Source organism: Eubalaena glacialis, chromosome 9 (genome assembly GCF_028564815.1).
Source record: "Eubalaena glacialis isolate mEubGla1 chromosome 9, mEubGla1.1.hap2.+ XY, whole genome shotgun sequence".
In the NCBI taxonomy this organism is placed as follows: domain Eukaryota; kingdom Metazoa; phylum Chordata; class Mammalia; order Artiodactyla; family Balaenidae; genus Eubalaena; species Eubalaena glacialis.
The window spans coordinates 64003114-64027624 of NC_083724.1; the positions used below are offsets into that span (position 1 = coordinate 64003114).

General features: G+C 36.9%; 1 protein-coding gene across 10 annotated transcripts in view; it reads right to left on the reverse strand.

Annotated features, from left to right (window-relative positions):
* Positions 1-5074: 5074 nt before the first annotated feature.
* The window catches only part of MPDZ (multiple PDZ domain crumbs cell polarity complex component), a 169391-nt gene continuing 149954 nt past the window's right edge, over positions 5075-24511 (reverse strand). For 8 of the 10 annotated variants that reach the window (XM_061200428.1, XM_061200433.1, XM_061200429.1 and 5 more), the window contains 15 exons: positions 23457-23549; positions 23293-23367; positions 21977-22151; positions 19643-19788; positions 18834-18917; positions 18436-18629; positions 16807-16954; positions 14163-14249; positions 13157-13247; positions 12241-12284; positions 11323-11445; positions 9956-10060; positions 9285-9397; positions 8340-8463; positions 5075-6466 (listed from right to left, as the gene is read on the reverse strand). In XM_061200428.1, the coding sequence (XP_061056411.1) occupies positions 6320-6466; positions 8340-8463; positions 9285-9397; positions 9956-10060; positions 11323-11445; positions 12241-12284; positions 13157-13247; positions 14163-14249; positions 16807-16954; positions 18436-18629; positions 18834-18917; positions 19643-19788; positions 21977-22151; positions 23293-23367; positions 23457-23549 (1749 nt within the window). In that variant the 3' untranslated portion in view covers positions 5075-6319. Of the gene's footprint in view, positions 6467-8339; positions 8464-9284; positions 9398-9955; positions 10061-11322; positions 11446-11758; positions 11859-12240; positions 12285-13156; positions 13248-14162; positions 14250-16806; positions 16955-18435; positions 18630-18833; positions 18918-19642; positions 19789-21976; positions 22152-23292; positions 23368-23456; positions 23550-24511 lie in introns of those variants that run through there. The other 2 variants (XM_061200430.1, XM_061200434.1) reach the window with 2 other exon arrangements.

Consider the following 24511-nt stretch of genomic DNA (forward strand, 5'->3'; position numbering starts at 1 on the left):
AATGAAGAAAACACATAGTAAGTTTTACAAAGTTCAGTGACATCTCTGAAGTAGCTGCAGTGAAATATATTATCTATATGCATAATTATTACACTGACATCTTTTCTAGAGTAGCTGCTTTTTTTTTTTGAACATTGGGGTGCATGTAACTTTTTTTTTTTTTAGGATTTTTCATATGTTAACATTCTAACATCTTTATTGGAGTGTAATTGCTTTACAATGTTGTGTTAGTTCCTGCTGTATAACAAAGTGAATCAGCCATATGTATACAAATATCCCCATATCCCCTCCCTCTTACCTCTCCCTCCCACCCTTCCTATCCCACCCCTCTAGGTGGTCACAAAGCACCAAGCTGATCTCCCTGTGCTATGCGGCTGCTTCCCACTAGCTATTTTACATTTGGTAGTGTATATATGTCAATGCTATAGAGCAGCTACGTCTTAAAGAATTGAACAAGTTGATAAATATCTGAGTGATAATTGGCCAATCTAATTTGTACCTAGAGTAAGAAGTCAAATCAACTTATTTAGGATTCTATTAGTAAATTTCTCTTAACTAATGCATAGTAAGTGAAAATGTAAACTTAAAATACTCCCTTGCTGGTTTGAGAAAAATCTTTTCCTAATGGGACTGACACATATTTTAATATTCACAGAAAGGACAAAGACCATGACTCTAATAATGACTTATTTTAAAAATCAGGTAAATAGTTAATCATTTAACTTACAGAATTGCATGTTTTCCTCAAAAAATAAGTATGTTAGGCTATGTTTCTTATGTATTGTGTTGCCTTACTCAAATGTGTCTGGAGCCAGTGAATGAACATATTTTATCCTCAGTTGAGAGATTTTTATCAGTACACTTAAAGGCAGCAGGGTGCATAATTACGTATGCCTGCCATCTGCATCACCCTCCAGGTGCAGGAGACATTAGCTTTATTTAATATTACCACAACATTAATTTTACTCCATTAATTTATGTCATTTGTCCTTTATTTCAAACTCAGATTGCCAAAACTAAAGCATTAGACGTGATGACCCAATTCTGATTTTAGTGAAAGTCTTATAAACAAAATCTTAAATAACCTCATTAGCACAGAATACTCTTAAAACAGGAATTGACTGGCTTGCTTCTACTTTTTAAAAAAGGAGTCTACAAACAAAACCTTTCCAATTTTGGTATAATAGAGTTTCTTCCAAAGAGAGAGTATATATTGTGAGATCATTTTTGTAGGGCTCACTGATAAGGCACTAGAAAATACTAAATCACATCATGAAAAAGGTATTTTCTTTCAGTTCCTTTAAGTCCAGGAGAGTCTCTATTGAGTCATTAACACCATTCTAGTATTTACAACTCTCCCTTTCTGACAAAGAGAGCAGGCCTCAAGTTCTGATCCTCGGTAGGCAACTGTATTTTGATAGAATTCAACAACATCACTTTTACTCATAATTACCCTAAATTTATGGCAAATGATATTGGTTTTCCACTTGAAGTAGTGAGATGTAACTCCTTTTTAAAGCATATTTAGTAATTAAAGATAATTAGTAAAGATTATCTTTACTAAATATCTTTAGTAAAGATATTTAGTAATTAATAGTAGAGTTATATGAGGATATGGGAAACAGCATGAAGATTGTATGCAAAACAACTGAAATTTTGGTATAAGTTGATTTGCATCCAACTTCAGAAGAAAAAGACATGGTAATACAAAAATGAAAATGGAAGTCTATTTAAAGAAAGCTACTGAATTTACATTACTCTGTGTCTTCCAGGATACAATACTACAATAACTCTTACCATTTCTTGACAGCTTATCATGTGCATGGTATTAATGCTTTAAATAGTTATCTCATTTAATTTTCCAAAGCAAGGTAAACCTGTAAGTTTTACTGAATGGAATAAAGGACCTTTAGGTAAACGAAATTCAGAGAGTAGAACCTTGAATGCCAAATATTTCAAGGTAGACTCAGGTGAAAAAATCACAACTTCTAATACATCAATAAGAAAAGAAGAGGAAAAGTAGGTTTTCCAAGGATAATTGTTTATTTCTGAAAATCCACATGTGAGGAGGAGGATGGGGGAAGGAGGGAGAAAGGATCACAAAGAATCAGCAAATGACACAACTTTCTGAAAAATGTCCAGTATTAAATGAATAAGTTAAAGCTCCCTCTTAGAAGCTGCCTAAAGCAGTTTTTTTTTTTGATGGCAGTACTTTTTGAAACTTCAAGAAACATTTTCAGTGGGAGGATTCTGAGATCATTACCACAGATTTGCCTCTGTCTTGACAGAATTCCTTGGAAGGGTCTACAATTGAACTTTCAGTACTTGAATGATAAATAAAATTCCTAGACAAATTATACAATTTTTTTCTAATTTACATAAAATGGAATACCTGTATTTTGAAGGAAAAAAGAAGCTGCAATGTCAAGTATACAAAAATCATAGTAACCACATTTGCTTTGCCTAGTTTCCACGCTCTTCATTTAGAAATGTTCTTGCCACCAACATGTTTTTTTCCTCCTGAGGTAACAGAGGCCAAAATTCCACCTTACAAATACCTCCCTTTAGGAAAGGTCAAAGTTAAACATTAATTCCTCGTAGACGAAGTTGAGGAACATCTTTGCACAAATCAAATGCATTCCAGAATACTTGTCACTGACATGAAACAACACACCAGGGCTGCTGAAAGTAGGTGATGATAGTTTCGACATTCCCACACCTAGACCCAAGAAAGCATACTGATTTTTGTCTCCCTGCAGGCATCTTTTCAACTTCTCCACTCACTGTGATGGAGATCTGAAGACAGGCACTAGATCTCTGGCATTCTCAGACAATAAGCTAGATGACCAGGTCTAAGACAGCTTGGCATGGTATACCTCAGAGCAGGGAAGAGCTTACTTTGCTTCTCTGAATCTATCAAAATCAGCTTTATCAAGATTCTTAAAATGGAAAAAAAAGTTCCTTTTTCTTGTCTTGTATGAATTTTAATCTTTTATGCTTCCAGTTCCATCACTGTTCTGACGTATGGGCTCTACTGACTTGCCACACTGCATTGCTACATCTGCTGCTATAAATCAGTAGGTGTTGAAATCAAATACATCATCATCATCACCATCATCATCATTTTGGAGGGGTCACAAAGAACACCAGAAATGTGCAATATTCGCCAATGTAATTTAATCACAAAAACAAATATACTGAACCTATTATGGGCAAGCCACAATCTTGAGTTGTACGTGGTCTTGAGTTGCACATTAACACTGTAACACTATAACGTTCAAGTCTTCAAACTCTTTGCTCACTTTCTTCCTCCTCCACGGAGAAATCTTACATTTCCAAGAAGGAATAATATAGGAAGCATAAGCCTTTGTCACTCTCTCTAATGCTGATGCATCGATATTCTTTTCCTCTCAATCTTCTTTTCCTTCCTTCCTTCATTCCTTCCCTCTCTTTCTTCACTTCTACATGCTTTGACTTTGTTAATTAGTAGCAGTTCAGGAGGGGAGCTTATCCCCAGTGTTTTACATCCGTAAGTGGCATTCCCACTGCTTCCTGTTTTGCATTCAGTACGAAGGCTGCAGCTAGCTTAACTAAAACAAGGTAAGACCATGAAATTAATCACGACCTATAATTCAATCATTTACATGCTGAACAAAAATGTATAGCGCCTCTCCTATTTGCCAGGCACAGTGATAGTAGCTAAGGATATAAAAACATCCAAGACACTATACTGGTGTGTCCTAGGGCTTCCGTAGCAAAGTTCCACAAACAAGGTGGTTTACAACAACAGAAATTTATTCTCACAGTCTTGAAGGCCAGATATCTGAAATCAAGGGGTCGGCAGGGACAAGTTGTCTCTGAAGACTCCAGAGAAAAAACCTTCCTCATCTCTTCAGCTTCTGGTGGCTCCAGGTACTCTTTGTTTTGTTTTTTGTTTGTTTGGTCCCCATCTTTACACGACCTTCTTCTTCTGTCTCTGTGTCTCTACATAGCCTTCTCTTAAGGATTTAGGGCCCACTGTAATCCAGCATGACCTCATTTTAACTGAACTGATTACATCCACAAAGACCCTATTTCCAAATAAGGTCACATTCTGAGGTTCTTGGTAGACATGAATTTGGGGGCAATGCCCTACAGGCTAGTACAGATACCCAGCTGGGTGCTCTCACTGGAGTGCCTTCACACATTTACTCAAACTTCAATATGGCTGGTTAACTGGCCTTCCTAGGGTGTGCCACAGAGTGGCCTCCATAAAATCTTTGCTGGTTAAAACATAAAAGTGGGTGGCTCAGCTTCCAGAAGCCAACCATGAGAGGATCTTGACATGCCTTCATGACAGAGGGCCATTAATTGGTGACTAAGAGGTTAGATGTGTCACTGGGATAGTGAAATGAGTTTTGTTACATCAAGTACCTCAGTTTACAATAGCTGGTTGGGGAGAATAGCTTCCGAATTGATGCAGCATGTAGTTGTGTCATTCATTTCGTATATCTAAGAATCACAGAATTTTTACATTTTAGAACTTGATATAAGCTTTGAGATAAAATCACCTATCATTTTACAGATGAGATAAATCAGAGGGAATGCATATGTACATTAGCTAATTAGGGGAAGAAGTGGCAGAACAAAGGTTCCTCAATTCCTTGCTCAGTGTTCAAATCAGATTTTTCATGTTCATTATTAGAAATAATTTTCATTATGACTTTTTCTATCTGAACATGCTTTAACTCTTGACTACTCTAAAGAACAACTTATAATATTGCATCACTCGTAGCGTTTCAGAAAAGCACATACAGGCACAACAGCTCTCTTTCTTTAATGCTGTTTATCTTCCTCTGTTCCATGAGGAGTCTATGCATTTTTAGCATTAGTAAAATTTCTGGGCATAAAAAGCGTTGAGCTTTTCATAATGTTGTTGTCCAGAGTTCCTCTAACTGTAAAACTATGGACACCATATGTTCAGTTAGACATGATAAAAGCCAATTTTAAATTGTAAATCTTGAACAGTATAATAAAGCTTTTCCCCAGTAAAAAGAACAAAATAAAAATGCCTGCTTTTTTTTGTGCACCATGAAACTTCTTATTTATTCACTTCAATTCCGCATTTACACAAAAGCGCTGTAATAAAATATCTGTACACTACTTTTGTTACAAATATAGATACTATTTAAAGTGACTTTATATATTCTAATGTAGGAGTTTCACACTCTAAAATGGGAATGAACACATGATAATTCCTCACCAGTTGTCTCAATAAACAGCTCCATCTGTTTCCCTTAGTCTTAAACTATTGTATTATAAGATGTTAATATAAGGCAGTGAAATGAACTTATGTTAATCCCCTTAATTTTTCTATCAATTTACTAACGGCATACAACCAAAATAATTACTAACACATTGCTTTTTCTCCGTCATTAAGATTAATACTAATTGAAAACCAACTGCACAGCACACTGACACAGTTTCAGTGTTGCACCCCTTAAAACCAGCACTAACAATTCGGAGAGCCTCCTATGCTCCTGCATGGTTAGCAAGGCTGCTTTCTAGAGAAACCGCAGTCAATACAGGGCAGCGTCATCATTTTACTTATAGAAATGTGAAAATATTGTATAATAGGTCAAAAATGAAAATGAACATCAAGATGTGCAATAAGTGGTTTCTTTACAAACTTAGGAACATTGCTTCCTGTTGTTATTTACCCAATCTTGAAGCCCATTTTAGGAGAAAACTATATATGTGCATATTAGAGCTGGGAGTTGCAATGTTTTAATAATAGTCAACATTTTTAAATACTGAAAGTATTTTTAAACATTTTCAGTACAACTTTTTTCTTTTCTTGTTTAGTTAGAAGTGGGGAGAGAAGGTGGATTAACAAAATGCATTTTTATAAAACTTGAGATTTTCTTCTTTATCTTATATTTTCAATTTTCACCTTTATTTCTTGAGACCATTTCCCCTTGGTTAGCTTTCGAATGATTTTTTTCCTTTCCCTACTAACCAGTTGAGCCCATATTAATTTCTGCCCACATGATTATAAAATGTCAGATATCTTCAGGAAGAAAGACTGGATTTATCTATGCAAAGAGCCCTTCTCTTTGAGTTTCCATCACAAAATGCAAAGAGAAAGGGAAAGTGATGCTAGGTTGTCAGTAAGAAAATCATTTCCATACGAGAAAAACAAATTTAAATGCTATTTTTTCCTACAGTTTTGAAGAGCCGGATGAATACAGCCCAGGAGGAGTCCACAGGACCAGTTCCACTCTCTTTGCAGCATGGGATGTAAGTGAGAAGTTGAGGTGGCTCAATTCTGGCAGCTAATTCAGGAGAGAACCATCAAAGTGACAGTGCCTTTTGTCCGCTTAAGGATGGCAACGGCTTCTTCATGTGTTACCCCTTCTAGACTCTGCCCGTTGACAGCAATGATCTGATCACCCCTCTTTAGACGCCCATCTTCAGAGGCTGCTCCCTGCAATTATAAAGTGGCTTGTTTACTTCTCAAAAAATGCTGCCTCGCAGTTACACAACAGAAAAAGATCCAAACAAGAATGTGAATTGCTCTGCATGTACACACACATTGCTCTCAGCGCTCCACAGGTGCTCTACAGCCATTAAGCAATGATGAACAGACACAAAGGAAGCCTTTCTCCTAAATGGCTTCAGCACTGAGATTCCAATTTGAGAGAGAATTTAGCAGTCAATAGATTAGTTGGATGGCTTTTTGGCTATTCAGCACAGCAGTTGGTAGGAACTCAAATTAATAAAGAATATTTGGGAATATGCTTAGTAGGAATGATTTCATAGAATCCAAGATTTTTTATCCTATAAAGAAGACCTACAGAAAGAAAACAAAGGATGAGCAGTTTTACAGGACAAAAGCAGTTTTATAGGACAAGGGCATGAGGGCCATCAAACCCAAAGGTTTGCAGAAGCACAAAAGCCCACATGTATGTTGACAAGGACAGGATAAGGCACAAGTCGTGCTAACTCTAATTCTAATTCCTTCTGTGGCTTTCAAAAGGCAGCTTAAGCTGCTTGATTCTTTACTTCCCAAGGGTGGACAGAGTCTTCATATTCCTTATGGGCCCTAAATGATTAAGACTAAACACAGACACTGCTGTTTGGAAAAGAACCTCATCTTAGGCATAAGTATAGTAGGCAATTATGCAATTAAATATAAGATTAAAAATATGGAAAAGTTAATGAGGAATCCATAATGATGAAACTCTTAAAATATGTTCTAACTAGCACGCCTTATATAAATTGTTCCGAGGCTGAGAAAAAGGACTGCATGACTCTTCTATTTACTGGCAAATGCTGTTTGTATTTTTGGACATACCAATGGCTTTAAAAAATCTCATAAATTAAGCCTATAGCTAGAGAGATAGCTATAGCTATAGATACAGCACTTTAAATTGGTGAAAAATAATTTTTTTTTCAAAATAATAGAATGAAACCTCCCTAAGTAAGCACTTTAAAGGACTATAATACTAATCTAAAGCCCCTGTACCAAATCTTTTAATGGGTTTAACATAATTTTGTTTCCTCTGTGCTGTAAAATTTTGAGAATCTGAATTTTCTCCTGCAGGAAATTCTGTTGTTCCTAAAAATTGTCTTAACAAAAAATTAACAATAATTATATGGGTTTAAAATTATTTTAATAGCTTCACCAATGTTGTTAATAACTTTACTTGTATTCTAAATATTCTTACCAAAGAACGGGATGCTATATGATTATAACTATATACCAACAGTTTTCTTTTCTTTATTGAATCCCTTGAATGCAAACAGCTGATCTGTGGTAGGTGATAGAGCTGCCGGATACTCCTTAATATTTTTAGTAGTTATTTTTCTATTCCATTCAATGAAATGAAACTTGCAAAATAAATGCCCTATTAGTTATTCTCCTTATGTATTTTATGTACTTTTCTGTACCTATTTTATATTTCACAACAAAAAATGCAAAGAAAAAAAATGTCAGGGCTCTTTAGCATACACATATTTAAAATGTCCTGTTTGCAAAAGACATTCAATCACATACAACTTGTTTCCAAAGGAAAACAATCAGGCCTGACTGTCTAACTAACGTTCATTAATAGTTTTATGTATATTGTCGAGAGTACCCATGGAACTTCAATTTGAGCCTATTTTCCTTTAAACATAACTAAACCTCAAATTGGACAAAAATATCTAATGACCTATTCCTGTAGGGATTTCCAAAGGAAAATAATCAACTGTTAATCATTTGGCGTTACCTCAAGCCATAAACTAATAAGCCCGCTGCTGACCACTATTAATGAATGCTTAGGGGGGAAGAGGGTGGTTAAAATTTGCAAGCTTACCTTCGCAAACACTGTTTTAACATAAATGGGTAAGTCTCCGTGAGGGCTGCCATATCCTCCTACTATACTGAAGCCCAAGCCATCTGGCCCTCGGTCTAGTGTAATAGACTTACACTGAGGAGGTCTACAGTAAAGGGAAGAAAAAAAGAGTCTTTAGACTTTAAAAAAATATATATATGGCATATACATATGTATCTCCATGAATCTGTAAGTTATGGGTTAGCTGACATCCACCTAAAGCTAGTATAACTCTCTGTGTTACCAACAGTGAGTCCATCACGGGTATTTTGGGGATGCTTAAATTGTCAGTGTGTGCTGTGCTATGTGTGTATCTTAAATTTACATAATCTAATGAAATACTACTTAACACCCTATTCTATTACTCATGTATACTACCCTTAACCTAACATATTCATGGCAAGCTCTCATTGTATAAAGCAGCTCCTTCCTTTTCCAGTTTATTTAAAGTGAGAGGCTAAACTGCCAAAGACTATGATGGAATAAGTCATAAACATCAGTATTCCCAAGCTCAGAGACAAAAATAGATGATAAGAAATAGAAAAGCTGCATCAAATTATGTAAAAATTCCAGCATGCTCCTCTCTTCCGCTCTCTCTATATTCTAATTCTGTGTACTCAAGTTTTGGGTACTCTCAATTTTTTTTTTTAATCACAAGTATGACTCAATAAATGATTAGGCAATGTTGGAATTTTTAAAAGGATAGACTGACCCCCCCAAGACTAAAATGTTCCCTCAAAAAACTCAGAGATGAAAATGTGGGAAGAGTAGTAGCATGCATGCATGTCTGCTTGTCTATCTACCTACCTACCATTCCATAATCGAAGAGTTTAGAAACACTTGGTTTTCATATTTTACACCTCATCTTCCATCATTTCACCTTTATGTGGGTAACAGGGACATACAAACCATAGTATATGAGCTCACCCTAAATCATCGTGAAATATACTGCTTGACGTCAGCCCAGTGAACGAAAGACTAGAGCTGGCGGGCTCCTGCTGATGACCCGTGACCACACTCACATCTCCTCCAGCAACCACCTGTACACAGGAGAAATATAAAGGGAAAAAACACACGCTCATGTGGCTAGGAAGACATCCGTAGTTTTTCTTCAAAAAGAGCACTGGGAATAAAATGTGTATTTTATCATCCACTTAATCATTTCTGTTAACATAAATGCAGGAATTTCATAAGGTCCAGAGGCCTCTTCAACTGACACTAAGAATATTCTACTAATTCAATTCTACCAAGTTCTTTGATGCTTTTCAAACATGGTTTCACATGCAACTGTTTTCTAAAGATCTTTAGAATGTAAGTCACTCAATCCCACCACTTAAAATTTCAGCAATTAATCATTTCCTGCCGAGACCATGAATTTTCCCCCTAAGATATAAAGTATCAAATGATAAATGCATCAGGATAAAATGTGACAGAATGTGTTTCCTATGTACTTTCTTGGAATTCTCAATGTAATCATTTATGTTCAAGGGAAATAGTAAATACAATAATAGGAGATTTAATCATTTTATAGCTTTAACATTAAAGCTCATGTGTCCTCAAGCTACCCATATTCAGAAGAGTTGGGATAAAAATCTTACCTGCATTTCAATGGAGCCAGAGGCATTTTTCAGAAAGTTAACTGCCTGGGTGTGAGTCATCCCCTCAGTGGATGTGCCACAGATAGTGACGATCCTATCCCCAACCTGCGAGGGAGAGAAATAGCCATCTGCTACAACAGCCATGGAGAGTGGGATGATTTCCTTCCCTACCTTCCACACCACATATATACTACTAATCAGCAATAGAAATAGAACCAAGGAAACGTCCAATTCCAAGCAGCAGCAGCCACAAAGAGAAGCTGCAAGTAATGGCTGAGTTCTATCATCTTTGGTGCAATGGGCAGGGAATCACGCTTCCCTTTTCTTTGTTTCTCCTGGGTAAGACATTACTTCCTATTAAAAGAATACCATATCTGCTATCATTTAGGAACCAGAATTTCTCTGGATATTATTATTATACACATTAGCTGTGACTCTAAGTCAAGGGTTGGCAAACTACGGCTGACAGGCCAAGACTGGCCCACTGTTTATTTTGGTTAATAAAATCTGGTTGGAGGACAGACATGATTATTTGGCTGCTTTCACAAGGCAGAGTTGAATAGTTGCAACAGGGACACACATGTATGTCCTGCAAAGCCTAAAATATTCATCTCGTCCTTTACAGAAAAGTTTTCTGACCCCTGTGTTACGCGTACAATCCGTTTTTAAGTGCCAGTCATAAATTTACATAGCAAAGGGAAATAGAACCATTACTGATCTAGACAGTATTTAAATAGTGATTATGGTTTGAGACCATTTTTAAGGCATGAGGCCATATAGATCTTACTTTATAGAGACTGAGTTACTTTAATGGAATATTCACATGATTTCAGAACTGGGCAGTTAGCATAAATTCTATCACAGTGCTCTACATATGCAAAATCCCTCAATTTTGAAGCAAGCTTTGTATAGTTTCACATTGTAAGTCATGTTTACACTGAACTTTTGCAAAACTGATAAACAAATGCAACATAAATGACAATTTTCAATTTAATAAAGTTAAATCAGCATTTAAACCAAAAAAACACGTAAAGAAAAAATTTCACTTCATTCTGGCAATACTTTCTGAGAATACCTTCTGTTTTATTTTAACTTCTTCCACAGGGTTTCAAACAAGTAAAAAATAATAAGAAACAACTGTAAATCATCCCATTTCATTTACCTGAAAATCTGCATACAACAACAAATTCTCCTCTCTTTTAATTTTCTTCATCTTTTACCCAAAGCAAGCCCTGATGTGGCTGGATAAGCAGATTTAAAAGTTGACAGACATCTCAAACTGCCTGCAACAGTTGGCCAGAGTCAAAAGGTTTATAAAACCTTTTGACAGATTTGCTAGGGCTACCAGGACTACTAGTAAAACTTACTCTGAGTTTCTGGGTCTGAGCTGCAACTCCATTCGGGTGCATCATTGCAATAAATATAGGAACGTCACCAAGCGGGCTGCCCACACCTCCAGCAATGCTGATCCCCAATGAGTCAGTGGGTCCCTGCCATTGGACAGACAGAGTACTTTGGTCAAACTGGTATTTTTAATTGGCTTTTGGTCTCTTTGGCACAATAGTCTATAGTTAACTTTGATCTTCTAGATGTGAGGGTGGAAAATGATGCCCAAGAAAATTGTATTACTTTATTTGATACAGGTCCTTAATGTGATTTAGAAAAATAAGCATCTGTTCAGGAGGTAAAAGAAATCAAAACTAAATGAAAATCATGCTACGGGGAATGAGGAAAATCAAGGAAGCCTATGAAGTGAAAAGGAATCAGAGAGACCCATGTTCAAAGCCAGAAACCCACACTTACAAACGCTGGGATCTGGAACAAGTCCACTGCTTTCAATGAATCCCTAGATCTTCACGGACAAAATGGAGATTACCGTGCCTCTCACAAAGGGCTGCAGTGACTATTAAATGAAATGACGATGGTATGAAGTGTCTACAAGTGTGCTCAGCACTTAAATCTGCTTTTATTTTCTCAGTTGTGCGTGGCTATCAGAGGAATCTGTTTCAGGAGAATGGGAAATCTCTGTTGAAAGTAAAGGCTAATTTATCCTAATATGAGAAGTGAGAGAGACCCGGCATTATTTTGCGTGGGGCTGGGTTGATACCATTTGTGGCAATAAACAGTATACCAAAAATGATTTTTCAAACAAGGAAATTCAGCAAAGACTGCTATTTCCACTGCATATGATACATATTTTATCAGATGGTACTATAAAATAGTAAGGCAGCTAACAGGAAAATAGAGTCAACAGAGTTTATATTGTTTCCTCTCTCCCAAGTTACCTTTTTAATTTCAACTGCTCTTAATCCCTGTATTTCAGATGCCACTGTAAATGGGAAAAAGATAAAATATGGTTATTAGTGCATTTTTAATGTCAGTTTAAATTTTACTTGATGTCTACAGCTAGATGGGACTAAGTGAGGTACCCTAATTTTTTTGGAAAGGGGGTTTCAAAGTTACTAGCACACATGATTAAATCTGTCTTACAGAGGGACTTCCCAGTTGGAAAAATGCACACACCATCCTATTTCTTCCTTCTTATTTCAAGCATTGCTTATACAACTCCATAATCCACTTTGAATGAGTTAAGGACAGGATGTGCTTTGGATAGAAAGACATGTGCACAGCTGAGAGAAATAAAGTCATGGAAGCATTAAAAAGAATCCATGGACTTAAGTGCCTAAATTTCTAGAATATTAGTTACATTGCAAACAGAGACTGCCATATGGTTAGTTTCTTCAATTTGAACAACTTTCAACCAATGCTCCAAGCCAAAAAACCCTCTGCATCATGATTTCATGTAATTAAAACACAGGAGGATCATATTAATTTTATCAATCAAATTTTTTGCAATCTTCATGGAGAAAGAAAGCTTCACTTAATGGGATCTTCTGATATATTGGTGTTACATTAAACAGAAAAAGGGAATAAAAATCAAATACAACAATCTGCTTCGCAAGAAAAAGATTGCAGGATCCTGATTCTAATGTTCAGTATACCTCGTAGGGAAAACATCAAATGGGAAATGCCACTATAGGCACTACTTCATGCTCTTCTGAATTTTTGCACCTATACTGGGGTTTGGGATGATTTAGAGGAAAGAGAGCTTCAGAGGTAAAGTAAAACGGGAAAAAAATCACTGTTGATGGCCAAAATTCAAACCACTAAATCATGCTTAAAATTTCAATCCAATCTTACATGCATTCTTCTTTGAGCTGCTTTCCAGTGACTCAGATGTACTGGATCCCGAAAGTGGAAAAGTGAATGATGACAGGCTCCCTTCACTCATCTACAAATACATAACAGTTTTTTTAGAAAGTTTGGGAAGTAATAATACCCGCTAAATACCACTTACTTCAGAATTCTTTTAATGGACTTAGAAATACTTGTTAAGCAACAGTGGCATTTGGTAATTTGAAGGGCAATCAATATGGAGAGTGTCCACTGAGTTTTCTCTTTGTTTTTTCTTTTTAAGGAAGAATTTGTCCAATGACATAAATAAATTAAAGGTAAAAGAATGGATGCAATTGATTCCAACCTTCCTAAAATTTTAGTGGATTTTCATAATCTCACCCAAGCTAATCTTCTCTAAATTTAAACAAATGCTGTACATAGATGGGGACTTCAACAACTGCAGAATTAGGGCCAGTCGACAGGAAACGAATGGTAATCATTCAGGGGTGACTAAGAGGTCCTTAAGGACAGGCTGATAAAAATGGGCTTCTGTCATCAGAAGGCAAGACAGGAGAGGGGCTTACCAAGAGACTCCAGCTATCTCACACCATATTTTTATATGTGGTGGTGAGCTTCTACAGTTCACCTACACGGGATTTTTTCAGTTCAATACTGATTGATCAATGTTTGTTATAAAATACTTTAAACATATATTGTCTTTGTAGGCTTTATATGTATATATTAATTGGTTCACTTTTGAGATTATGGAAAAAGAATCATGTCAGAAAAGAAGAATGCTTGGAACTAAGTTCCTTAGAATGACTCACAAAGAGCTCCATCCACCTTGCTTGCCTGTCCACTCCCATCTCTCGTTCTTCCCTATCACAAAGTCTGCACCTCAGCCGCTCTGCCAAGCTGCCAGGGGGCCAGGCCTGTGTACATGACCCTGGACAGACTCATGGTCAGGGCCATCTTTGAGTTCCTTCTGGCCTATGGACTGCATTGCCCGATGAATCTCACAGCTACCCACCTGGCTGCTCTGAGAAGGTCTCCTCTCCGAATGGAATGGGCCAGTTTTGACTCTTCCGACTTCCAAGGTTACTGTGCCTAGGGAACACTGCGGGGGAAGTTGTTCGATGAAATGTTTAAATAAAATGCTACAATCAGCTTTAGGATTACATTTTACTCTTCAAGACTGGGTTTTTGAAAGGCATTTTCCTTTTGGAATTTCCACGGGCAAGGATACCTCCAATCCTTTGTGGAAAAGGGCTTTTCTAAAACATTAAAACTAGTAAAAAAAATTATAACAACAAGCAGCAGCAGCAACACCCAGTGTCTGTCTTACTGCCTCATGATTTACATGGAGAGCGTGCTGTCAAGGCAAAGAGAAATGGAGAATCAAGCAATTATCTCACGAAACGCACTAATTTAGATAGGCCAAATGAACTAAGTAACTCAGATCTTAAAAAACAAAACAAAAACAATAAAATAACCGCAACAATTCGTTTTGCCCTCAATAGCTGAGGTACTCAGATAATTGGGTAAGCTCTCTACTGCCTCGCTGTACCTGAATAGATATATTATAATATACAATACTTAAACAAGCCATATTGCTGTAAACACAAAACGAGAATTGAAGACAATTTCCCTGTGGTCCTTTACGAATAAATCATAGGCATGCAAGAAATGCTATACAGTCTAATGTGAAAGCAGCACAATGAGGTGTTTGAGAACTCAGGCTTTTGGAGTCAGATACACTGGTTTAAATCCAGACTATGTGATTTACTAGCTGTGTGAACTTAGCAGATGTTTACCTTGATAAGTCTTTTACTCTGCATTTTAAAAACAGAGACCATTATAGGTTGTTGTGATAAAATAATCCATGCACAATTCTTATCAAAATGTCGAGCACAAAGCAGTATCGTCAATTGTGTTGCTTCCAGTTTTCTATTGTTACAAACAACACTGCAATGAACCTTATGTACGTGAAGTTTTTTGTGTATTGAGGATTCTGCAAGATGTTTAAATGAAGAAATAACAAGTCAAAACAACAACAAGCAGCAGCTGGAGGTACAAATAGCAAAGCTATATAAATATTTAAGGCTCTCATTACATACTGCCAAACTGGGTTTATAAATGGTGATTTAACTGGTTCTAAAATTACTTAGGTTATTTTACGGATGTCTCCTTCTCTATCTTTGAGAGGTATCTATCTTACAGAGTTAACTATCATTGTTAATTTATCTCCTAAAGGAAGCTACTTCTCCTTAAAGAATTCTAATTATTTTTTGAAAATTGATAACTCTAAGAAGAAATGATAGACTTGAAGTGTGCTTTATTAATAACTAAATTTATATGTATATACCAGATCCTATGCAAACCACAGAGGTTTATAACAAGATGCTCACTTGAAAATCACTCCATGAAGCTAAGCTTAGCCACTGAAGAGGCTCCCACTAGCATCTGAGATCTCTGACATTTCTCCTGCTGTCAGACACTGTCATGAAGTTATGTGCTCAAGTTACTGAACATGTGCCACATGACATGGATACTGATGGCGATCGATTTTTAATCAACACTGAACTACACTTCAGGTCATAAAAACACATGTTAGGTAAAGGAAAACAATGAGATAAACACTGTTTTATGTACTTGTAGGAACACAAACCCCCTCTGGAAACTGGAATATTCCCTGATAGGAAATATGTCTAAACTTCCACGAGTTGTATTTTTAAGTGACTATTCTATATTTTACATTTTTAAAATGAGACTGGCTCTGCCTTTCCAATCAGAAAATGATTCTTCATGGAGAGTTTACTCCATGGAGGAAAGAGATTTCACAATGTAAAATGTACTTAAGACTAGCAGTGATACCTTGGGATGGAAACATTATAATTATTGAAACAACAACAATAATAACTGTTGAAGATACTGCCTGGTAAATCTGCGTTACATTGTCTTCATTTCATAAGGATGACCCATCCAACTATGATTTTAAATGTCAAACTTTAAATAGTTCAATAGTTTTGAATCAGAATAAGATGTGAACCAAACATTCTCTTCTGTCATTCAAAAAGGATAAAATCTTTCTTCCACATTCTTCATCTCTGGGGAAATATAAAGATGTCCAATTTAGTGTGCCCAGTAAGGGGTTAAGGAAGGGGCTGGGACAGGGCAGTCCAGAAAGCATGACTTCCAGAGGTGCCCTTCTTGCCTCCTATGATCTTCCGCCTTTCTGCTGAGTCCCTTTTCAAAGAGCACCCGTGCCAGGCAGGAGATTCTTCCTTTAGGCCAGAGGTCATAAGAATAAATCCAAATATAAATATGCGGGGGCAGGGGAGAACCGAGGTTAAGACTTTTTTTCTCCTTTGTGGCCTGAATATGTGTTTTTCTTTCAAGAAAAGAACCACACAGTAATCCCTCTGTGATAAAAGATTTACTAAGAACACAGATACTCAGTTCATAATTCTTACTACTGCTAAATAAATATATAATAATATAATAAACAGCTGATTGTAAGTTTGTTATTTAGAGATTTATCACTGAAATATGGTGTCTAATGTATAAATATCTCTTATTTGACAGAACATATTAAATAAATACTTGTTTGAATGTGGCTGCTCCTCCTTCTCTTACACTATTACACATGACCATTTGTGGCACTGGATTTCTACCTTTAGCAGAGCTGCGACGGCTTCCTGGGTGGCGTGACGGACGTCTTCTCCATTCACCATTAGTATCTGGTCTCCCTGCATCAGTCTTCCGTCAGCATCTGCAATTCCTCCTTTCACAATGTCAGACACGAATACTCCAGTATCATTTCTGCAAACGTAAAATTTTGAATGTCAACATTATTATTTTTTCCCAACTGAAATGCAATGCTTATTTAATGAAAGGCTAACATTTTACAACTGGAAATTTTACTTCTATTTTTATGACTTTAAAAGTTTTATTGTTTTCAGCAACACTGGTGCAACTATGAGAATTATTTTTTGTAATAAATAGTATCTTATGTCTTTACAATATTTCATAGATTGAACATATCTTTCATAAGCATATTTATTCTACAGTTCCACACTGTGAGTAGAAGTGGCTATTATACTCATTTTATGAGTCACACTTACTAAATGGCAAAAACAGGACTTAAGAGTCAGTCACTGGGAGCTAAATCTATTGTTCTTTCTACACCATAACGAAGCCTTGAATGGATATTGACCTGTGCCTACATAAATATGTTGCTATTATCACCAATGTCATTAACGTTACTGAAAATAAATAATGGATACGTATCTCAAACTAAAACCATTTGTTACTCAAAATTAAGTACCGTTGCTGTGATGTCTCTTCTTTTAAATCATTACAGGTCTAACTTTCATACAAGATAGGTTTATGAAAAATGAACAAGTATTCAACTTATTTCAATCTTCCTTTCATAAAAGTATAAATAACTCAAGGACTTCTTGTTGAGATACAAAGATAACTCTTAGTAGAAACATTTAGTAAAAGTTAAATTGTATCACTTGTTCTTGCCAAGGTCATGACCTCAAACAAGCCCTTTCACCATCGGATACTCTGCTTTCCCATCTTAAGAATAAAGGTGTTGGAACTTACTGGATTATATATTTTTTAATATTAACTATACAAACATATTTAAATAAATGAGGTACTTAATTTATGTATATTCACCAATCTACTACCCTGGCGTCTTAATTTACACTTTCTATTCCCTTCTGATGGTGTGCTCTTGTTCATGCTGATCCTTCTCCCTAGAATATCCTCCCCCACTTCTGTCAGACCAACTCTCACCTCTCATTTTTGGCTTCATCTCTGGCACCTCTTTATGTTTTCCTAATCTACTTCCCTTAAATAAGGTCATGCAGTCGGTCCCTTTCTCCTTTGCTTCCATGGATCCCCCACGATGCGTTTCTGTCTCTCATCAACAGATTCCTTTGTTGCAAGAATATATTTAATGCTCATTTACCAAACTGAGTTTTTGGGTCCATGGATCCAGGATCCATGTCTTATTTAACTCTGTTCCCCAGAACCTAATGCATCTCCTGGCACCCAGCAGGTACTCAAAAATACCAAATGGCTTTTTGTCTAGTACCTTCAAAATCCCCCAAAATACTGACTAAAAAATTTCAACACCAATGTCTTCTGATGTTCCACTACCCCATGGGCTGAAATAGCTACCTACAGAACACTAGCAGTTGAGAAAGATTCTACTACTGCTAGTGCTCTTTAAAGGAATTTAAATTCAATCATTTCCAAGAGGTCATTGCATTTGCCCTGAACAGTCATACCTTTTACCAACAATACTCAACCCCAAGCCTTTGCCCGGCTTCTTCTGCAGCTCGATGGTGAGGGTGTCGTACACATCCTCCTCTTTGTACGGGGCCTCATCTCTGTAGAGCGTCAGGCGCACCCTTTGTGGTGTCTGTCTCAGCACATTTATTGCTTCATCATGTGTGGCCTTTCTCAAGTCAATTCCATTCACCTGTACAGAAATGGGACACAGAGGGTGAGGAACCAGGTGAGTTGAGTAAAAGGAAAAAAGATAGGGAGAAGGGAGAGAGGGGGAGGGAAGGAGGGGGCAAGAGGAAGGGAAGGAGGGAGGGAAAAAGGAATAAGCAAAGACCATCCTCCCCAGAGTAGCCTTTTCTCTGCTAGCTGTAAAGGTCAAATGCACAGCATTCTGCACCTCTAAAATCTGATCTCCAGCCCAGAGTCTTCCGTCTTTACATGCTGCTCCTTCTTCGTAAACTTCATGGATAATAATGGCACCCTAAGGGCACAAACAAAACACACCCGTGCTTTACACCATTCTCCCTAGGGAGGGTGAGCAGAAATGGAGTCAAAGCACACTTCACTTTTAGAGACGGTGATAAGCGTTATACACTCACTGCATCCGTATGTGAGTCACATATCAAAATCGAAAGAAAAGCAAAAGAAGACAATTTTTGCTAAAAGGCTCAAAGAAGCTTATATTTCTTTCACATGATAGGGGAGTTTAAAGAAAAAAATTATAAAATATATAAACCACCCACACACGCATATATAATAGATATACATCACCTCATCACCTTTCCTATCCACAAGTGGAATGAATGGATTTTAAAAGCATTTTTGACATTTAGAAATGTTTATCTATAAATTATCCAAATTTTCAGATTTTTCTCAATATGGGTCTAACCCAAGAGTATCCAGTCAGTAAAAAGAAAATTAAAATATGGCAAGAACTAATAAACTAACAGAAATATTTTGAATCTAAAGGTCACAATCAGAAGTATAAAGAAATATTATTAAGTCAGTGTTGGCTTACTCAAAATAAAAATCCCAGTACGCGGCTGAGTATCTGCCCTATAAATTAAAATAACAATGAATGATACATTTTTCTAAGCCTTTGTATTTCCTTTAATAAAACTGATGGAAATCGCCCTGACAATAATCTCTCAGGGCTCACTGAAGAGGCTGCCTGTGTCTTTGGAGCATCTCTGGCTGTGTCCTCACCAGCAGTGTGTCAGACCCCCCAACGATGCTCAGGCCCAGCCCTGTCCGCCCTTTGGAAATCTCAATTGTTGTTTCACAGCCTGGGATGATGGGGCAGGTTGCAGGATCAGAAGCAAAGATTGCTGGTGTTGATGACCTGCTTGTACCTAAAAATAAGTTAAAAGTGAAAAGAAATACAAACAAAAATTGATTAGAAGGCATATACATCAAACTCACCACACTGGGTGCCTTTGGGGGATGGAGCAGAAACATGGGCCCAAGTTGGGGACAAAGAAGACTATATAATTCCACCTTAATCTTTTAGTTACATTTAAAACTATCCAACAAATGATTAAATCGTCATTGCTAATTTAGGGTGGTGGGTACAAAATTACCTGTTATATTATTTTATGCAGTATTCTGTATTTTTTTTAATTACTGGAGGTAACGGGTAAAAGGAATGAGAACAGAGAGTTGAACTGAACCTCTAGTTCCACTTTGATATTCTACGTTTCATGGGACCCAAACAAACTTCTTATGAAATTATGATTTGTAAAACTCAGAACTGAGATATGTGGTGGAGACCTAACTCACATTCAGGGAAGACGACAAAACACAAAGGACATCAGTAACTCTGGTCATGGTGCCTGCCATTCAGGGCTTTTTAGATTTTTGATTTGGTTTTCCTTTTCATCCTATCTTAGAGCATCTCTACTTATGTAATCAAATCTGAGCATACAAGCAACTGGATTTAATATCTGAGTTTATATGACATCAAGTGAGACCCACTTGCAGTTTCTTTCCTTGTGTCTCGATGTTTTATGAACTCGGATATTAAATCCTGGTGCATAAATGCTCAGAATTAAATAAATAAGATTAGATTATGAAAAAATAAGGAGAATATAATTTTATACTTTGTTTTATGAGAGTCTTCACATCATATGGTTTGTGATATACCAAAAAGCATAGAGCAAATGTCATATTTTGGGAAAGCTGGGATACTTGACAGATTAGCTTTAGAAAAAATGCTCTCTTTCTAGGGATCCGAGGCAGACTATTTTCTTGCTCCTGAAATGGTAAGAACAGGTGTAAGATATTTTCTTTTCTGTTATTTTTCCATTTAGCATTTTATATTTTTATAGACAATGCTATTTAGGGATCTACTTAAAAATGAAAAATGAAAAAATTTCCATATTTTTTTTAACATTTTAGTGCCTTAGTCTTTCTAAATAAAGGATTGCTTTCATCAGATATTTATTACTTTAAGACTTTTTAGACAACAAGGTCCAACTGTATATAGCATAGGGAACTACATTCAATGTACTGGGATAAACCATAATGGAAACGAATATAAAAAAGAATATATATGTGAGTGTGTGTGTGTGTGTGCGCGCGCGCATATATATATATATGTAGCTGAGTCAGCAGAAATTAACACAACATTGTAAATCAACTATACTTCAATAAAAAAAAAGATTTTTTAACCAACTATATTACAATGTTTTAAACTGCTGCCTCCTTAAAAACCCGTTCAAAAGAACTGAATGTTTCAGTCTGGAGGCCAAAAGAGATTTTTTTCCCCAGTTGCAGAAAGAAGCAATGTTTTTTAAGTACTTTTTTTTTCAATGCTGCAAAGCTTGAAATTTATTCTTTTATTAAACGCCAGTCTAATTTTTCTCAAAAAAGTAACTCAAAGGAATAATTTGCCTCAATATACTAGACTGGCATTTTAATGATACACGAAAGTTTCATTCCATGCTCTACATACAACTGTTTCATCTACTTTGACAGTTATCTACTACTTACACTCAAAGGATACAACTCATATCAACTACATATATGTGCATTTTTAAGAGTCTGATGCAGCGCCAGGCAATGTTGATTTCACACCAGTGAAGTGGTATCACTGTATCCATTTTAAAATGAGAATACTGAGTCTTTGGGAAGTTAAATTACTTGTTCAGTAGTATAAAAAAAGGAATGTACAAAATGGTGTATCTAATGTATTAGTAAGATACCTGGAATCACAGATAGCCTTAGCAAAAGATCCTTGGAGAGCAAAGAGTACCACTCCCTTGTCTTAGAAATGAGCAAGCTGAGGCCCAGAGTGGCTGGATGGGTTTCCCAAGGCTCTACGGATGGTTAATGTACAGCAAGCAGATCCCCTGCCTCATAGCCCAGTGCTCTTGCTTCAGGAGCCCCTCTCTTTATACCATCCTTTCACCAACAGGCTCCCTGACTACGGCCTCTCAAGCAGTGGGCTACATACAGGCAGGTGGCTCCCAAATAGGGACCCGATACTGAGTCTGAATGCATCATACGTGCAGGACTAGCAGGAGACCAGCCCTTACTTACTTCGGATGGGCTCTGGTTCCGGGGAGCCAGACGGTGGGACCATCAGAGCCTGGGGGCTGCTCTTTTTTTCTCCATTGGCTGTACCAGCTGCTGAAGCAACAGCCTGGGAATCTGGATTCTCAGCACGAATGGTCAGTTTCACTGTTGTCTTCGCTGTCTTCAAAAGGCTAATAAACTGGCAGGGTGTTGGTTTAGAGGCGAAATAAAATTTACAGGCAAATTAGTAGACTTATACTTCCACTATTATAGCTGGAATCTAGAACCATCTATGGTTGAGAGAAGAGTTAGAGGCAAATTCTTTCCCTGTCAGGACTTGAGTGGTCAAGAAAGAATGGTTGCAGTTTCCTTTCTAGTTTCTCCAATTCCCTGATATTGATTAAGGCCACAGTTAATTTCTACTGTAAGTCTAGTTCTGACCATATTCTTCATTATATAAGTAACGGGCTTTCAACTTTTTACATTTCTAATTAATACTGCCCAGTTCTCTGGATTATTACAACCTTTGAAGACATATGGGGTGCTTTACCCACTTCTGATTCTACAGAGAATGTGAAGCAGCTTACACAAACATTTTTAATAATATGGAAACACTTAGGTTAAAAGCAACATAAGGAACACTATGCAACAAAAGAATCAAGCCAAATGGAAAGTTAGAACATACACATGTGAGTTAAAGGATCAAACCCATACAATTATTAAAACTGAATTTAAAAATGGTTTAAGCATCTTGCTGGCTAATGTAGAAATGGAAACACTGGCACTCCAAATCTCAAGAAAAATAGGGTTTTTTTCCTAGCACTTATGAAAGGCCTCAAGTGAGACTCCTAGTAAGTACAGTATTAACATCACTTTTGAGGAGGAAGGAACTCAGGCACAAATAACTGTTTAACCCCAATAAAAGTTATACATTTAATGGCTGAGTTTTAAAATCTGTCTATAAAGCAATATACATAGTGGATATTTTATAGGAGCAAACATCCATTAAAAAACATTCCTTTAGTTTTAATACTAAGTTGACCTTTGTTTAGAAGTTCCAAGTTTTCCTAAGGAAAAACTGAAATGATATTTATCAAAAATGCTGACTGAACCCTGAATTTATCAGGTAACAAAAAATACCTTAACGTCATCTTAATTGGAAAACAGAAAGTAGAAATTAAATAAGTTCCAAAGAATCTCTTCTCTTCCTTGCAGATATCTGTCTAATATAGCTACACAGCTCTGATTCCCTATGACTGACCACACACACACACACACACACGTTTAGCCATGCCCAAGGATGAGTTTATGGTATCATCTGCTTTCTTTTGGAAAAGTACCTTTTCAACAGGATAGCCAACAACAACTTCGTCATCTACAGCCAAGATCTGATCTCCAACTTTGAGCCGTCCATCCTAGATGGAAACATGGAAGATTTTGAGTGAATTTACAGAAAGAATTCCCTCCCCACCACTTTCTGAGAGTGAGAAGGGGGAAGCCTCACCCTGGCTGCTGCCCCGTGCTCTGTTAGACTCTTTATGATGACCCCGCTGAGTGTATCTTCTTCACTGATGGCAATGCCCAAACCCCCCTGATCCTAGAGAAGCAAAAACAGAAACACTCAGAAAACGTGAAACAGATTAAATTTATCCAAATGGAAAGGTATGTGACCGAAACTTCTGAACACTGTCTTCTTACCCAAGGGCTAGGAAAGAAATTAAAACTGTTCTAAAATCCACTATTAGAAATCTCTTCTTTTCTTAAGCAAACTTTCAATTATTTTAATGGGATTAAATTCTCCTCCATCAAATAAATAGTCAAATGTTTTCACTCCTCCCGTATGTCCACTGTCTCTAGTATCTTTAGCATATATATCCAGTGACATATCTCTAGTAACTCTAACAAAATATCCAGAGAACGAAAACGTATTCAACAATTTAATGACTGTACAACATCTGAGAATTTAGCTCTGTGTAACTGGCTAACTAAGTGATTCAACACCAAAGTCTCCTCCTTCTTCGTCTTTCTGGCCTACAGCTTACAGATAACCGCTAACACTGGCCCCTTCATCCCCCCTTCTGCTGTCCTTCCTCCGTTAGCAGACAGACTGCCATGACTGCTCGTGCTCTGCCCTTTCTGGGCCTGAATACCCAGACTGGTTACTTCAAATACTCGTGTTCTGATGTGGTGCAGAGTGAAAATTCTCTCAACTCTGAACCCAAAGACGTGCACTGAAAACCTGCCAAAGCTAGAAGAGCTACACCTACTTCTGTCTATATTTTCCACACTTTTTTTAAATGAAAACCAAGCGTTCCATAACATTGGGTTTTACCTTTTCTTAACGTTTACGTGAACAAAATTACCATAGGGTTTTACACATTTCATTCTGGTTAGAGCTAGCAACCTTTCTCATTATAGTTTGCACCTAGGGAGATGGAAAGCAAAAGAGAGAAAAGGGAATCTCGCCATGGTTTCTCTGAAATGTATACATGAGAGCCAAGGTTGCCACCAGACATTTAAGATCACGACAGTGAGATAAGGCTTCACCATCATTTTAAA